The sequence below is a fragment of the Sphaerodactylus townsendi genome, linkage group LG08 (genome assembly GCF_021028975.2).
Source record: "Sphaerodactylus townsendi isolate TG3544 linkage group LG08, MPM_Stown_v2.3, whole genome shotgun sequence".
NCBI classification, from domain to species: domain Eukaryota; kingdom Metazoa; phylum Chordata; class Lepidosauria; order Squamata; family Sphaerodactylidae; genus Sphaerodactylus; species Sphaerodactylus townsendi.
The window spans coordinates 54020069-54038476 of NC_059432.1; the positions used below are offsets into that span (position 1 = coordinate 54020069).

The 18408-nt window shown below is 40.2% G+C and overlaps 1 protein-coding gene across 10 annotated transcripts in view; it reads left to right on the forward strand.

Annotated features, from left to right (window-relative positions):
- The window catches only part of ABLIM1 (actin binding LIM protein 1), a 230724-nt gene that overhangs the window by 187891 nt on the left and 24425 nt on the right, over positions 1 to 18408 (forward strand). For 6 of the 10 annotated variants that reach the window (XM_048505966.1, XM_048505962.1, XM_048505969.1 and 3 more), the window contains exons 11-14: positions 102 to 146; positions 2000 to 2035; positions 2655 to 2784; positions 15493 to 15597. In XM_048505966.1, the coding sequence (XP_048361923.1) occupies positions 102 to 146; positions 2000 to 2035; positions 2655 to 2784; positions 15493 to 15597 (316 nt within the window). The remainder of the gene's footprint in view (positions 1 to 101; positions 147 to 1999; positions 2036 to 2654; positions 2785 to 15492; positions 15598 to 18408) is intronic. The other 4 variants (XM_048505961.1, XM_048505963.1, XM_048505967.1 and 1 more) reach the window with 2 other exon arrangements.

The following is an 18408-nucleotide window of genomic DNA, read 5'->3' on the forward strand; positions in this document are numbered from 1 at the left end:
AACACATCTGAGAGTAGTTTTAAGGCTTTTTGCATTATTTTCTGTTAAACCCTTTTGTAGAATTTACATAAAGAATGATGAACCCAAACTTTCCTTGACAGACTCAGAGTTCCAGATATGGCAGTTCTCCTGTGCACGATGAAAGTGTAAGTTGAAAAAAGATGAAAACTAAAGTTGGTTTGAAAGGAAGAAGGAAGTAACTTTCTGCAATACTGGACTTGCAAGTCATTGATTGTCTCTCAGTGTAAATATAAATAAAGGATAGTTGTGCAAATCATAAATATGTTAGATTTCTGTGACGTCGCACATTATCAGTATAGAGATGCAGCTGAGGCCCATTATTTAGATAGATGGAAATGCTGGAATCCAGGACTTTTACTTCAAAGCAAATTCACATGGCTGCACCGGATGGAGCTCATCCAGCATGGTTTTGTTCTGTATTACTCTATGAAAACTCAGTGGTTGTGTAGAACGGTAATTCAGTAAATGTGGATTCAGTTGCAAGGCCACCCCTGGCATTCAACGACATGGTTGATGTAGAGGCTTAAATGTTGGGACTCAGTGTAGTTTCTAGTCATTCTCAGAGGAAGTAGTAAAGCTGACATGGACTCCTGGAAGGATGAAATACGAACCTAATAAATACATTTACTCCAAACTTAAAACTATGATATACAATTGAAATCAACCTTTGAAGGTACTTGTCATAAAAACTGTGGAGAAATCCACATGTTGCAGTAAGTATCAGAAGGAAATATAAATTTTTCTGCTTGATTTCATCATGAAAAAAATGTAATCATTCCTGTTGAAAGGCTTAATTTGACTAAGGTTCTCCAGACATAACCATGAAACTTCTTTTCTTGCTATGATTTATTAAAATTCTGCCAGTCCCCTGTGTGCCATTATGTACAGCAAACAATAAAAGTTAGAGTTTGATGTCACTCAAGCTTCAAGCCAAATATATATTTTCACTTTGATTTTCAGCTTTGAAGATTTCTATAGAACTAGCATAGTTATCAGATTCGTATGCTTGTGATTGCTGTTTCTCTTTTTTTTAAAAAGCTAAACATTGTAGTTATTAGCAGAGGAAGCAGGTATTAGGTTGAACAAATTAGGTACGTACTAAGTCCCTTTAAACTACAACAATCTTTTCAATCTGGAGGCCGTACCACTGGATAGTTTACTAGAAGCTGCTGGACTTATGTGTCATAAAGCCAATCTGTTCAATGCCAATTATCCTTTCCACAGAGATCCAGGAAAGAAGGCGATTTAGTAGAAATTTGGCATACAATTTGCCAGAAATCGCCAAAAGGCTGATTGGTCTATAGTTAGCTGGCAGATTGTGATCACCTTTTTTGAACAAAGGGATAATGGTGGCATTTGTCCAGGAGGAAGGGACCTGACCGAGTTATTCACCATGGTAATAGGGGAGCAGCTAATAGGGGAGACCACCAGTCAATAAACGATTTGTAGATTTCAGCTGGGATGCCATCAGGGCCAGGAGCCTTGTTGGATTTAAGGTAATTAATTAATAACCTTAATTCATGTTCGGTGACTGGAGGCCAGCAGGGAACATCCCTGGTAAAAGGAAAAACTTCCCCATTGGCGGTGTCTGTCACATTACCAAACAGGTCACAGAAGTAGTTATGCCAAGTCTGAGAATCAATGTTGGAGGTTGGAGGAACAGATGATTGCATTCCTTTAGTGACTAGGTGCCAAACGCCTCTGGAGTCATTTGATTGGGCTGCTTGAATGAGAGTGCTCCACTTTATATTAATTTGCCTTTGGAGATTTTCACGTAGGAGAAAAGACAGGCAGTTCTTGAGCGTACAATATTCCTCAGGCCTTTTGACTATGATCAAGTGTAGTGTAGATTTACATGTCCACAATCACTTTTTCAGGTTTTCATCTTTATAATAGTTTCAAGATAGTATTGCTAAGCCATTTGATAAGCCAGGAGCAAAAGTGTTTTGTATAACTTTCTTTCATTAATGTCTTGCAGTCTCCAAGGACACTCTCTCCAACCCCATCCGCAGAGGTAAATGTTACGGAACTTCAGCTCCAGATTGAACTCCTGCAAAATAATCATTATTGAAAGGGGATTACTGCTTGGCCTAGTTTGCTAGTTACTACCCATTATTTTGCCTTATCAAAAAGCCAATATTGTATGAAGATGTCAGCTGCAGGGATTAATAGGATTGGCTAATTGAGCTCATGTGCCCCACTGTGTTTCAGAATCTTCTACATTAGCTAATTTCATCTCAAAATCTCAAAATGCAGTTGAGAAAAGAAAATGATCTAATTGCAGAAGGTACACAGGATAATCAGAACATTTGGGACAAATAAAGGACAGCCCCAAAAGAAAAGGTGGGTTTGTTAAATACTAAAAAGTCACTACAGCTGAGTTTTGACAGTACAAAAGAAATTGTGTCACCTTTTGTACAGAAGGGGATGGAAAGAAGTAGTGACTTAGACTCAGTGCATTCTGGAAAGGTTGGTGGGGAGGCACTTGTGCCTCCCTATAAAAGTGCAGTGCACAATCTCTGTCCCAAAAGCTTAGGAGAATTCAGCACATTGAACTTCATATGTTTCAGGATTTCAATATTCTTCAGAGCTGAAGATAATTGTCACTGTTGTAAATGAATTCTGCTCTTTAGGGTTATCAAGATCTTCGGGATCGGATGATCCATCGGTCCACCAGCCAGGGCTCCATTGGTTCTCCTGTGTACAGCCGTCATAGCTACACTCCCACAATGTCACGTTCACCACAGCATTTTCACAGACCTGGTAAGACAGTTAAAATCAATGTGACCATGACCTAGAAGTTCAGTGTTTCATATCATGTAGTTTTTATAGAAAAGAAAGTTGCTTCTTAAGGATTAAATTATTTTCTGAAAACTCTTTCTTCACTTTTTGATTCATATATCTGTTTTTAACTTTTAAAGATTGGAAGTTTTTGCTAATTAGAGAATTGCCCACTTTTTCTACAGTGACCCCAAATTGTAAAGGAATGGCTGAATCTTTGGGAAAAATAGCATAATCTGAACAGTATAATTATTTTCTGTACTTCTTTTGATATACAGCAAGTAACTTAACTTATGATAAATTTTAATTAATCCCTCCAGGATTGAAGACATGTAAATTCTCTTGTTAATCAAACCAAGCAGCTCATACAATATCACTTCTTCATTGCTACAAATTCAAAACGAAACCTAAAGAGAACGGTCCCGGTAGGGGCAGGGAAGACAGCGCAGCCTGCTCGGAGGCTGTGCCGTCGCCCGAATGCCTTACCGACCTTCCGGCGCGTCACCCAGGCCAGGGGACATGTCCCTCTGTCCTGCGCAACAGCTCTTGAGTCGCAGGGCAGGGGGTGTGTCCCCTGGCCTGGGCGACGCGCCAGAAGGTCGGAGGGAAGGTAAGGCGTTCGGGAAAGGGGGGAATGGTGCCTTCTAGCCGCTGCCATTCACACGGCAGCTGTTGGAAGCCGCTGTTTCCGAAAAACCTCGCCCAGGAAGCGCGGTTCGGAAACAGCGGCTTTGCGCCGCTCAGGGGTTGCAAGGCCGCTGCTGCTGCAATGCAGTGGTGGCTGTGCGAACCCCTCCCCAGGGACGCTGTTTTTAGCGTCCCTGGGTTGCTGTATTCTGCCCGTGCGGAAACAGCCTAGTGTAAAGACCAGTGTAGTATAAAAAGAGATTTCACAAGAAGTTATCTAGCTGCAAACTAAGCCCAGTATCATCCCAAGTTTCACAGTTGAAGTGCCAGATGTGCATTCTAGTGAATTAAGATAACAGTTAACAGATAACTTTTAATGGCATAGTACACCGCATAGTACACAGATTTAAAATAAAATTTTAAAAAAATTAAAAGACAAAATACAAAGCAAAATTGAGATAGTTTGTTTATGACTGTGCATTAGTATTAACCCTAGCCATATCCTTCAGGCAAACTGATCTTTCTTTTTTTATTTTTAAAATTCAATTTGAACATTTTTGCACATAGTTGCTTGTTCATTGCCTTATAATTTTTATTTTTAAAAGAGAGGTACCTTAAAGTGGGAAAAATCTATTCCAGAAGGTAGGGATGCAGGAAGAGATTTCTTTATATACTTATGGAAGTACCCCGTCATCATTTTGAAGGTTGACTCTGCTTCAGAATTGTAAACTTACACCCCAACAGATACATTATCAGATCAACCCTGGATAGAAAAAGTGCATTCATATTGGATGCAGTGAAGGGATGTATGTTTGGCCCTATAAATGTTGTTTGTTTTCACTTCTGGTTAGTCATTAAGCTCTCAATGTGTGTACAAAACAGGGAAGTTTCTGTTAAAGCAGTGCAAATTTGGTGGTTCCTCTTTTAAAGACTTAGCTCAAGATTTTGCTTCCACAGAAGTACAGTAAACTGAATCCTTCTTGTAAATATAAACAGTGCATACTTTTCCAGACCCCTTATCTTTGGCTCCCCATAGGCAAAAGAAACAAATGTCCCAATGCAAGTGATATATATTTTAAAGTAAAAAGACTATTACCAAAAGCTCTGCATGTATTATTTGAGAATTGTTTGTTTCCATCAAGCTGAAGTGGTTGATTTACAGAAGAAGTCCATTGAATTATATAATGCAGAAGCCAGATTTGGTGTACGATATAGTTCTGGCAACATGATGATGAATTTTCACATTGTTGGTTGAGCCAATTGAATCTTATCAAGGTAAAAAAAAACCTGCTCATATCTGCTTATTGGGATAATATCTCCAGATATGTTGGCCTATAAAGAAATACAACTTCTCCTTCTCCAGTCTTCACATAAGTAAGAGTGTTGGTAGAAAGCATTAGAAGGGTCTGTTTATTTATTGGGAAAACAGTTTTCCTTCGTTTTCTATTGTCACCAAGATGGAATCAAGTGGCAGCAGGTGGGTAGAGAGCAACAGTATTGCAGCATATGGGTCATGGAATAATTCAACAATAATACTAGTAGCTGAGCCTCACCATACCTGTAAGCAGAGTACAGAGTATGTGGCTGCAGGGCAATATATCAAAAACTATTCACATGATTACAACAATTCATTAAGACATATTACTAACAAACTGCAAGACAGTAAACCAATATGTACATATATTACAGTCCACCAGAATTCAAAAGATGCAATAAATCTTGACAATCCTTTCAGTGAATGAAAACCATTGGGCAATTAAGAGCCCTATTTACAGGTCCAGGCGGCTGGCTGCCGCTCCCAAAAGGGCTTCCTGGCAGCATGGGGAAACAGCACGTGCATGATAGCCTTCCCACTGGCTAGAAGACCCCACTGGACTTACACTACCCAAAAGGCTAGAAGACCCCACTGGACTTACACTACCCAATCCCAGCTTGCCAACATAGCACTCTGAAAGGCTTACTAATGTTGGCTCCTCCACTAGCCACACACCCACCTATGCCCGCAGCAGGGACTCTGGCACCACATTTGACACAGTGTTCCAGCACCAGGGGAGGGTTCACAGTGGCTCCATGGTGCCAGATTCTTTCCTCTGCCAGGGCAAGTATTCCAGGGAGGGCAAATCTGCCAGGGCTCCAGGAAGGGCAAGTGGATTCACACACACACACCCTTTGGAGCTGTAGATCTGTAATCCTTCTTTAGGATAAGATGGGCTGTCAGCTCTATCCCCTTTTGATGTTATCTTCCTCAAATTTAATCCTTGCATATCCCAGATACAGTGCATTGAAACACATATTGTTTTATTGTATCTATTTTTTATTTTTTCTATAACATTTGTATTGTAAATGTAGAATGGCAACCAAAAAACATTCTTGGTACCTTTGTGAGAAACATTCCTAAGCTTCCTTCAGGAATGTCTTAAAACAATAGATAGCAACTTTTTTAGCCTTACCATTGTTTGGCCAAGCACTTATTCTAACAACTGCTGTTGGTGAAACTTATTTGACTACAAAGCTGCAACTTAAGTATTTGAAAATAGAGGGAATATTAATTTAAACTGAAGCAAAGGGCTATTCCTTCCTATAACTTTGCCCGAAACATTTGTAGCTTTGAACTTCTCTAATCTTGTTTCTTAACTTTTCAGACTTCTAGTCTTTCAATGCTTTTCTCCCCCTGTTCTATCCCTGCCCTCCCCAGCCACTTTGCCTGCTTCTGTCTTATTTTGTGTTTTCTTTTCTTTGTTTCCATTTTGTCTTGCCTCATGATTCCTTGCTGCTACAGAGCTGCTGTCTACTGGTGTGCAGCAGTTATCCCACCTGTGCACTAGCAGTCCCAGCTCCACCCACAATGACTCCCGTCCTTACTCCCCTTTCCGACACCACTTCATTCCCCCTGCCAAAGGTAAGGAGACAGGTCTTTCAAGGTAGTGTCCAACAGAATGGAGATGTATTAGCATTCTGGAAAAGCTAATAAGGCACATCTCCATTAGGTGGACTCTATCTGCTGTGTGGCTCCTAGCATGCCTCAGTCCTATATCATAATTGTGTTAGACTGGCATATCTTCTTATTGAGGAAGTATGTCCTTTCTAAGGGTCCTCCTTAGGAAAAGTGTTCAAGCATTTATTTTTTTTCCAGAGAGTATCATTCTTTGAAAAATGAGAGAATTTTTGTTCGGATTTTTGTTCATTTAACTGTTAAGGGAACAAGTAAAGAATATAATTACTGTTTTTGTAATAATGGCACCCATTTTTTCCTTATACATATATCTAGTAGGATCCCAAAATTTGTCACTTGGGAAATATAATTATGGAACTGTCATAATTGTGAAAGTTTTTCTCATCAAACACTCTGAAATATTCGAGTATGCGAGTAGCAGAGAGCTGGACTAGATGGACTCTGGTCTGATCCAGCTGGCTTGTTCTTATGTTCTTATGTTCTTATTCTATGCTTTCTTTAAGCTCCCCACAGAAATTACACCAACAGTAATCTACCATTTGTACTCATTTCTGACATTTATCAGTTATACCAACTTCTGAATATAGCCTTTTCCCTAAAAGCCAGGCCAGATTAATATATGATTTTGACAGTCCTACAGAAATTTTACCAATACAGATGTTATATGAATTAGCACTTCCTACTTCAAAGAAAATCCTAGCACTGAACATATAGTATATTTTATGCGGTTCCAAAAACAACTGACCTGTAAAGCTTTTCAGTAAGGATCAACTAAAATGTCACAAATAAACAAGTAGCCATGTTCACAGATCTTTTTATCAGGTGAATCCCCAGTTCAACAACAAAATCAAGTGAAGGAGAGATATGTTTCAGGGAATGATTAAGAATCTCCTAGTTGGTACTTTAAAACATGTCAAAATGAAACACAAGTGTTGAAAATTTAATTAGATTAGCAGGAGCTAGGTACAAAATAGTTTTCAACATGAGACAAATACTTGGATACACAACCCCCCCCCTCTAATTTCTCACACTTTCTTTTCAAAATATTTTTAAAAACCAGCAGTTAAGTAAACACCCTTATTATAAGTTAGTTTGTCCTAATGAAAAAATTGAAGGATTTTTCTGTGGATCCTTTACCCAGAGACTTTGCAATTTTTACCACATGAGGGTGCTTTCATGTAACATTTTCATCATTCAATATTCAGTGATACAGTTACTTTTTGTGATGACATTATTTATCACATCCCAATATAAAGGTTGCTGCAGTTCAGGTTGAACCCTTGAAAAGTGTCTCCCCAAAGCCATGCTAACTTAAAAAAAAATCCAATGAGGTTCACAACTCTGAACATTCTTTTGTCCTATTCCAGATCTTTTGTTCCACCCTGCATCCTCATCCTTCCAGCCAGAACTTCCAGAAAAAACAATTCCAACCGTGCCATACCCTCCAAATGCTGATCCACCCTTTTTTCAGCATGCAATGTGCATTTTCCAGCCCTTTTACCTAGTCAGTATCACTTGGTCAAAAGTTGCAACAATTTAAAATAATCAATAAAATTACCCCAGGGTTTAGATTCAATTAAATAACCCACTGTTCTAGATGAATAATAATATCTGATGTCAGAGAAATAACTGATCTCAGCAGTAATGCTAATAGACTTCAGGCTCTAAATATTTCTCTGACACAGAAAGCAAGCTGCACTGGGGTCGGGGAGGGGAGGGAGAGGCACATCAGTTGGGCTTCCTAGTTGCCTGACCTGCTTCTAAGTCAGCCAACCTGCTCAATATGACTGCTGACATTCTTCCACCCCAGTGGGCAATCAGGGCAGCTCCTGCGAGGACCTCTGGGTTGCCTCAAGCCTAGGACTCAAAAGGGTCTCTAGTGCAAGGGCGGTTCTAGTGCAAGGTCCCCAGCTCTTTATCAGAGCCAATAGCCTAAATTGGCCTTGTGGTTTTTCCCACCCTTTCCTTCCTCATTGTTTTTGTGTTTCTATTATATGTTATCTGATTGTTCCTTTGCAATAGTTCTTGTCACAACTATATTGGCAGTATCAACATGGAGCTGGATTCATTTGGAGGGAAAGCGGCCTGCATGCTCCTTTCCTTCATCAGCAGGGAGGCCCCTTAAGGAATTGTGGGTGAGTGCTTTGGCGACATGCCCAGCTCAGGGCCTCAAGGTCCCTTCACCTGAAGTGACAAGGGAAACCACACAGTGGCTCTAGCCCAGGTGGAGTCCACTAATTTGTCATCCCAGTTGTCCTCCTGCTTGATCCAGCCAGCTGACTGGCACAGGATGGAAGAGGAATATATTGGCCAACAGGGTGGTTGCCTGATATCTATTGTTCAACAGGATGGTCACCTGATAGTTTGATCTGTTGCCCATGCTGTGCCAAGACTCTGACAGCTGCTGTAACTAATAGTTGTGGCCAATTTAATCCCAGCAAGGTTGTGCATATGTTTCTTGGGTTTAAGGTGGGATCCCCCCTTTTTCCTTCATTTCTGAGTCTGCAAGAGTACATGCATTTTGTTAGGGCTATCTCCTCCCCACACTGCATACTTAACAGCCTATTCCTCTCTCACTTCATACTGTTAATATGGGATCCCTTAAAAACATAGGTATCACTCATGTCTACACGCACTTGATCCATAAACACCAATTACACGTTTCCATGTTGTAAAGTTATTAACATGAAATACATTACTATCATCCTTCATTACACTTGAGAGGGAGTGGTTCCTTTAACTTAACACAGTAACACTCCATTGAGGATCAACTAACAGTTATCACTTTCTGAAACAGAAGTCTCTTGGGGGTTGAAAATTGTGGGGTGGGGGGGAAGGGGAGGAGATGAGTTTCCATGTAATAAACATATGGTAAGTATTCAGGCTAGCCCAACCTTGTTTGAGCTTGGAACCAAGATCAGCACTGTTTAGCATTTGGATGGGAGAACACCAAGGAATTTCAGGGGCGCCATGCAGAGGAAGGCAATTGCAAACCACCACTGCACGTCTCTTGCCTTGAAAATTCTGTGGGGGACACCATAAGGCAGCTATGACTAGATTGCTTTATACATACACAGAAGTATTTTACACGCACATGAACTGTACTTATTTTGCACTCTTCCTATATCCACAATCTACACTTCACAGTACCTTTAGTCCCAGATGACTCCTCACTTCAGCTGTGCATGGCTAGTGGTACCCACTGTCGAACCATTACAGGCAGTGTAAACCACTCAACAGCCATTGTAGTATAGATGCAGTATGATCCAGGAAAGAAAGTTGCCTCTCCTAGAAATGTTTTCCATATGGTTATGATGTGAAACTCTGACAACACAGGAAGATGTCTCCTGGAACAGCAAGGTGTTTTGTGCTAAATTCTCAGATTTGACTTCATTATAGGAATCAGTGGGTAAATGTATAGAGGTTGTTAATTTTGTTTAAAACTGATGTGTTTGAGGTGCAGAAATCTCAAAATTTTGTAGAAGATTCCCCTATTTTTAAGCATCAAGTCAGCATCAATTGGAGATGAGAAATGGAGGCTCCAACCAGCGCATTCCCCTCCCCCAGCTGGTGCTATTAGGTTCTTTTATGATGACTCAATGGACAAAATATGACACTTCTGTCTTAGTGGACAAACTTTGCTTATAATGCTCATGATGTTTGAAATAAGGTTATAATTGTAGGGGAACTTGAATTTTATAGTATTCTGTTATAGGATGTATCATACTCATTTCTTGAAACATCTTGGTTACTTTTCATTAATGGCTTAATGCATTTCAGAGGTTTCTGTTTGGCTTTCCCTATAACTTCTCTTTCACAGTCCAATGAAAGCTGCAGACTTGAGTCCTGTCCAGATTAGTCATTGTCTGAAATTGCCATGATGCATTCATTAACTTTTAATGGAGTTCAGTTGATGATGGTGGCAACCTGGTGAAGTTCAGTATTTTCCAAGTTGTTTTCCCATTTTTTCTGTCAACATCTCCCATTTGAATAGTTCAAATGCCATTAAATTTGCAAAAGTCTACTGACCCTTTACATTTTAGAGCCCCATCTAAGGGACTGGGTGTTCGACCATGTGGGGCTGCAGCCCCCAAAGAGCTTCCCAGCAGAGTGGGGAGGCTCCCACCAGCGGATTCCCCTCCCCCAGCTGGGGCTGTTAGGTTCTTTTATCTTCTCTACCTTTTCAAATTATTTTCTCTTTTCCACTAGAGGAAGGAGCAATTATGTTATCTTGGCATTCATTCATCTACTATAATTTATCACTCTTTTGGGAAAAAGACTTCAATTCTTGTTTTGCACTTCATCTTTTGCCAGATTTTTTTTAAAGGTTGTTATTTTGTAATAGTGCAATTACAATAATAAACAACAAAGTAAAAATACTAGCTATGATGCTGGCTGGCTACAAATTAAAAATAAAATATATAAGTTCTCCTTTTCCCAAAGAGAACAAAACCATATAATTGACCATAGCTAAAAATGAGTGTTAAGCAGACACATGTGAAAATAAATATGAGTGACAACCCTTAGCAATGCAGAAAACCAAAAACCTCTTTAAGTATTATTAGATGTGTCTGTTGTAGAATTGGGACAGGAACCTCTTGAAGAGTGCTGTTATCCCTCAAGCATTCGTAAATGCTTGGCAAGAGAGGAACTTGGGCAACATGAACGCTTTGGGCTTGGTGCCAGGATGGCCTTGCTTGGAATAGAGGGATGCACAGACAGAAAAAGCCCAACTCTTGTGTTGACTGTGGTGTGAGGTTTTTTCTCTTAGCTGCTGCAGTTCCTTATCTTGCTAATTGTCCAAAGCTTCTCTTGTTCCATGTTCATCTGCAATGCTTAGCTCAGCTGTTCCCTATTCCTTGCTTTTTTCCACCTGTTTATTTTTTAAAAATCTGTATGGGATGTACGATTGCTTTCCATTCAGGTGATGCCAACAGAATAGATTGATATCAATTAAGCTGTATTTAGCAAGAGCTGAAAATTCTGTATATACTGAAAAAAATGATTTGTCCTGACCACAAAATTCCATTTCAGACAGTCAGTTTTTGTGTGCATCCAAACTTCATTGAACCCATGCCTCAGTTGTTATGTACCGAAATATTTTGTATCCCATTCTGTTTTTCCTTCAGTCCTCTGAAGGTTTCTGCAGACATTTACCAGTACTGCATTTCCCAAATTAGTTTGAAACCAGTCCACTTGTGGTATGAAGTCTTTCATGGCAAATTTGGACTGTTGTCCCAATGTTTTCGAAACTATACTATCTGAGACCCAACCTCCAATTCCAGCCTTTGAAGGAGCCTCTCCAAAATAGTATGTAGGAGGTACACCCATTCTGTCCAGGTTTCCCTATTCTTATTGTAGGAATCCTGCATGCTTCATGCAGTCCAGGAGTGATTTTCTTCCAAATACTAGGGACATAGTGGCTGACCAGATGCATCTGTGGGAAGGATATACTGGGAAGGTGAAGAAAAAGAACTCTAAGGAGTGACAACTTTATTCCTCATGCATTAGCAGCCCAACCAAAAGGGGTGGGAGAATCCTCCTCTGGATGCAATGCAGGCTTATGCCAGTTAAAGTGCCCCTCCCCAGGGAACTTACATCAGTGGAGGGGAACATATGCGAGTGCCTGGTCACTGCAGTGCCCTGGAACGTCCAGCCATGGTGTATTTACTGGTCCAGCCACTGGTCCAGCCACTGGTCCAGCCACCAGTATTTCCCTGCCACCCTGAGCTGCATTGGCATGGTGGGGATGTTTCCAGGGGTAGATCCAACCTTAGTCAGTTTCCACCACCGGTTTATCCCCCTTGCGCTACCAGTTTATACCCCTTGCACCACCGGTATATCCCTCTTGCACCAGCAAAGTGGGGCTTAGACATACGCTGAGATTTTCAGTGTCTCTCCACTTCTCCCTATGAGAGAGTTAAAGGTATGAGGTTTTTTAACTTTTGTTTTTGTTCCAATATGCATCGTCTTCCATTTATCTCCTACCGCATTATTGCCCACTCACCCAATTTGTGTAGATCTTACTGGATCTCTTCACAGTCATCCTTGGTTTTCACTATTCTGAATAGGTTTGTGCATCTGCAAATCTGTCCATTACTCTACTCACTCCTAGTTCTAGATCATTTATCAGTGAATTAAATAGAATTGTCACCATACCAATCCTTGAGAGATCCCACTACTTACTTACTTCCATCTGTCCATTTATTCCTATGAATTGCTTCCTGATGGTTAATATTCTTTAATCTAAGAGAACCTGACCTCTTATCCCATAACTGCTAAATTTACTCAGGAGTCTTTGATAAGGTACCTTGTCAAAAGCCTTTTGAAAGTCCGAGGATATAATGACTTCTAGGTCACTGTTATCTACAATCTTGTTCACTTTTTCAACAACCCCAAAAGGTTAGTGAGGTAGGACTTCCCTTTGCAGAATCCAGGCTGATTTTACCTCAGCAGGCTTCGTTCCTATGTATGCCTAATAATTCTATCTTTATGTTTCTACTAATTTAGGCAACTGGCCTGTAATTTCTAGTTCTCCTCTGGGCCCCATTTTAAAAAGTGGTGTGACATTTGCTAGTCTTCTGGTACAATGGCTGAATTTTCAGGCTAGTAGATCAACAATTTCACATTTGAGTTCCCTAAGCACTCTAGTGTCTGTGTCATTAGGATTTGGAGATTTATCAGTTTTTAATTACCCCGAAAGATCTAAAAGTTCATCTCTCGTCACCTTAATTCAACAGAGTTCCTTTTGAATACAGTGACTGTCACATGGGTTTGCTACCCACATTTTCTGTAGTCAATACAGAAGCAAAAAATTGATTGAGCTTCTTTGCCATCTCCCCATATTTCCTTAGCAATTCCTTTATTCCTTGGTCATCCAAAAGTCCAACTGCTTATCTGACTGGTTTCCTGCTCTGGATAAGCAGAAATGTTTATTGTTTGTCTTAATGCTTTTAGCAATGTGCTCCTCAATTTTTTTCCATGTCTAATTATTGACTTGCATTTATTTATTCTATTCAACATATTTGAACATAAGAGTAGCCATGACAGATCAGAGCAGTGGTCTAATATCTTATCTCTAATAGTGGCAGGTCAGATGTCACAGGGAGGCCTGTAATCAGGGCCCACAGCCAGTGCTCTCACTTTTGGACTCCCCCATCGTCTAATAACCAGAGGAACTCTGCCTTTGAGCCTGAATCCCCCATTCATATTTTATGTCATGGCTGAATAGGCAATGATAGGCCTGTCACTCATAAATCCATCCCCATATCCCTTTCAAAACCATAGCTGTATTACTTCTACCAATAATGTATCATTGGGTGGCTTTACCTACCTGCTATGAGAGTACATAGCTCAGAGATCACTTCTTGTAATGTGGCTGGCACCCAGAGACTATTTCTGTTTAGTGGCTGCTCTGTGTGGTTTGACTTCCATCATTCGTTTTATCTCCACATCACTTCCAAATACAAGATGTCTTGCTGTCTGTTGGCTATTTCAAGTTGCCTCCACATTTCGCCTGTATTACAGGAAGCATGGCAGTATGGCTATTAATGACAGATTTTCCACTGAACACATTTTCTGCTAAGAAGAGCATGATAAATCTGTCCCCAGAGCAGGTCAGCAAATAGGGAGGCTACCATAAGGAGTACAAGTAACATCTTGCAAATGTGCAGTGTCATAATTTTTTTACTGTTTTTGGCTGAAATGCACATGCCTGTCTGCACTTGAAATAATTATACAGGTGGCTGGAATTTTTCTTAATAACACATACTATTTTTAAAAATCAAAATTAGTCTGTGCAAGAAGCCACAGACTTAAGGGTAGGAATAATGGAAGTTGTTAACTAGGGTATTTTTCAGTTTTTTGGCCCGTCCCCTCTACTTGATCAAAGAGTGGTTTGAATATTATAAAGCTGGATCAGAGTAACTCTTTAAAGCAGCTATAGATATTTAATGCAGAGTTATTCAAAAGGTTGCTGAGGCTGTGTGTGCTTGAAAAGCTTGGACGAATTTTGAAAACTTGTGTACACTTTGGGTACAAGTTGCTTAAGCCTAGAAAAGAGTTTGGGTTCCACAATAATCTCCATTTTACTTTAGAAGGGATCTTAGAGCTCTTACAATTGGTAGTTTTGAAGTATCTGCAGCCCTGACATGCTTGTGTTCTTAGCACTCCTATTTATTCACTTAGGCTGATTCCGCATGGGCCAAAAACAGCAGTGTGAAAACAGCGTGAAAATGGTGTACAAGGGTTTAAAACGGTGTAAAAGGGTTTATACTGTTTTCACACCGTTTTCACACCACTGTTTTTGGCCCATGCGGAATCAGCCTTACACTTATCAATCTGTACTTCAAATAGAGTTGTCCAGTTCCATTAGCTATGCAGTTGGTATGGTTAGACATGTTCTTTCAGCATGATGAAAAATGTACTTTTTAATCCACTTCCTATATTTCCTGGTTTACACATGCTGAACTGATAGCACAATGTTCAGACATGTCCTTAGTGGTCCTTCCCTTGTACTCCCTCTTAAGAAAGGTTTCCTAGATGAAAGCTCTTTGGGATTGTCAGAAAGGATAAAGTGGGCTCCTAGTGAAGAGAATGTGATTGAACATGGAATGAAAGCACAAATATGCCCGGAATTAACCTGAATATCTAAACTTACAGATTCTCTCCTTCTCTTACATATAGACACATTTGAATTATGGGAGTCTCATATACATGTACAAGTATCTTGGAAATCAGTTTGAGTTTGAATAAAAATAGCTGTGCCAAACATCTGGGACACTTAAACCCCTGCTGATATTGAATAATTATCATGTAACTTTCCATTGCACTGCTTATCCATTTAATCAAAATGCATTGTTTCTTCATGCATGCTGTTGGAATGAACAAATGAGAGAATGCAAGCTGCCTGAAATGTGATTCCAGCCCAAAGTGAATGCCTCCCTTAATATGGCTAGCAATGCTTTCCAGGCGCATTTCTTGATTACAAATTATATATATTTGTTTTTTCCTCCCCGGTTTTTGTTTTACGCTGTCTTTCGGTTGGGTTTTGAATTATGCCTGCTTCTTTACTGCTCTTTGTTTTTGTTTTTCCATTCTTCTTATTGGAGGCAATGAGCCGTCCAGCGGTCGGAACTCCCCTGCCCCTTGTCGCCCAGACAGCCGCCCTCTAACACCAACTTACGCTCAGGCCCCTAAACATTTCCATGTTCCAGGTAGGAGCTGGCACTGTTGCGTGTCTTGATGTCCTCTCATAGTGTAGACCATAGCCTTTGTAACCCTGTGTCTTGTCTCCATCATTCCATGCTGTACTTTTTTAGTTTGTGTTTGAGTGTATCGTAATGTGTTCGAAACGCAGAGTTTATTGGTTTGCTTTGAGAAAAATCAGGACATGCTGACTTTGGTGAGCTTAAAATTAGAGAATTGGAAAATGAAGACGCATTATGATAAGAGCGTTGTGTGAAGGACCAAAGTCTGTTTTTTTTTCTTACACCATAGTAACACCATAGACACTCTACTTGTTAGCTGCTATTTTTAACAACTTTAAGAGACAAGTGGGATTCAGGCACTTATCCACTGTTTTTTGCATTATTATCTCACATTGAATGTGACTTTTTCTTTGGAACTACATAGCTTGGATAGATAAGATCTAGAATGTGTGTTGATGCTTCTTGGTAAGCTTATCTAGTGAACTAGATTAGCTTGTGCACTCCAACACATGCCAACTGTGTGACCTTGGGCTAGTTACAGTTCTTGGAGCTCTCTCAGTCCCACCTACCTCACAAGGTGTTTGTTGTGAGGAAGGAAGGGAAAGGAGTTTGTAAACCCCTTTCAATCTCCTTGCAGGAGAGAAAGGAAGGATATAAATCCAACTCTTCTTCTTCTTCATTGTGGGTCTACTGTTTGTGGACTACTTCCTGAAGAAATAAAAAATGCATAACATCTGCAGCAAAAATTGGTTGCATAATGACTCTCACAGCATTTTTATTTTTATACATGTTCTATTCTTTTTTCCCCTGCTTTAAGCTATAATGCCTGAGTTTAGCTTCTTGTATGTAATAGACTTTGCTTCTAATGAACGAACTTCTACTAATACTACACATGGCACACTATGGTAACTATAGTCCACAAAAGGCTTAATGTAACATCTGTTTTTTAAATTCCATCAAATCTTGTCCACAATAAAAGCAAATAAACATTAGACACAACACAAGAGTGTTCTGTAGAACGTTTCTTTTCTTAAATGAAAGAAAATGAATGGTGGATAGATGCACAGAGTTACATTTCTCAGAGAAAAAAATGTAAATCTAAAAAATATAAATAGCCCTGCATTCTAAAAACCATATGAGATCTCTTATCTATACATTACATGCCAGTATTATATTGTTAACTGAGTGATTTTTTTTCTCTCTGTCATGCAGACGTGTACTGGAAGTTCCATGTTCAAGGTTTCCCATGATCTTTTAAAGTTAGTGAGCCAGTATGGTGTCTGAGCCGCTGTGGTGTAGTGGTTAAGAGTGGTGGACTCTAATCTGAAGAACTGGGTTTGATTCCCCGCTCCTGCACATGAGCGGCAGACTCTTACCTGGCAAACTGGTTTTGTTTCCCTGCTGTTCCACATGAAGTCTGCTGGGTGATCTTGGGCTAGTCACAGTTCTTTGGAACATTCTCAGTTCCACCTACCTCACAAGGTATCTGTTGTGGGGAGAGGAAGGGGAGGAGTCTTTAAGCTGCCTTGAGTCTCCTTACAGGAGGGAAAGGCAGGGTATGAATCCAAAATCATAATCTTCTTCTCTAGATGTCAGGTATGTGAATATCCAGTTAAGCTCCCCACCTCCCCAAGATGATGGTTTCCTGACATGAATTTATCTGAGAAGGGTATAGTAGCAGGTTTCCTGGGGCCCTTTCAGATTGCGAAAACAGCTCCAGGAAGAAGACTGAAATCCCTTCATCTTTATGCCATGGTCTAATTGACATTCAAATTGGACCTCCACATGCCTGAGAATTAACTTTTAAATATTGCTGAGAGCTCCAAACATTGAATTACCAAAACATACCTTGTTTAGCCCTTTGTCTTGGATCTCTTTTGTTTCAATGTACTTGGAGGAGATAAATATGTTTATACCTGCCAGTAGCATTTTCTGTGATGCACGCCAGGTAAAGAGTTTTTTTAGTATTGGAGTCTAGAGATGCCAGAGTATTTGCCTTTATTTCCATGGATTTCATAGACAAGCAATGGATTTATGCATGTTGTGGTTACTTACTATGAGCAAAACAGTTTAATTATTGCCTATAGATGGCAGTAGCTGAAACCCTTAATCCACTCTTGTATCTTCAGTACAGTCCCACATGGGACTGCGCAGGCGCAGGCTGGCCACAGAGAACTGACGAGAAGGCTTTCCAGAAGGTTCAGAGTGCTTTGGAGTGCTCTCCTCTTTCCTATCTGGGCTAAAGAGCAGGCTGGATTCAGACAGTTGCCCAGACTGTTGACTTACCGCAAAGTCCTTGGGTACCGGAGGTTTCAAACAGAAGTATTTCCCTTATAATTCCAGTCAGAATTTCTCTACAAAGTCTTATCATTACCAGCCATCCCTATTAAGGTCCCCATCTGTATCCCAGCAACAGGGGAGATGTTCCTAACAGAGGCAGAGAGTGAATCACGGGCCAGTTCCCCAGGTACCTGCCATTCCAGGGGAAACAAGTGGAAGGACTACAGGAGTCAGAATGCAGTTTTTACAGGTCATGATTTTACAACCAATGGTTCATGATCACTCAAGATCGTTGGGTCCTTTCTATAATAAAGTTTGGCTACTGTTTACATTCTTGATTGTTTACACTTTTCCACCACCTCTTTCCAAGTGCTCTTCCCCTCTACTTGCAACTGAGATTTTGATGCTTAGAATGGTGCAATCATTCAACTCATTCCACCTTTTTCTGAGAAAGAATTTTATTCCAGATATTTTCTCATGGATAAGAAGAGTGGTGTAAAGAGACCAATCTTGAATCTCAAATGTCTTAATAAGTAC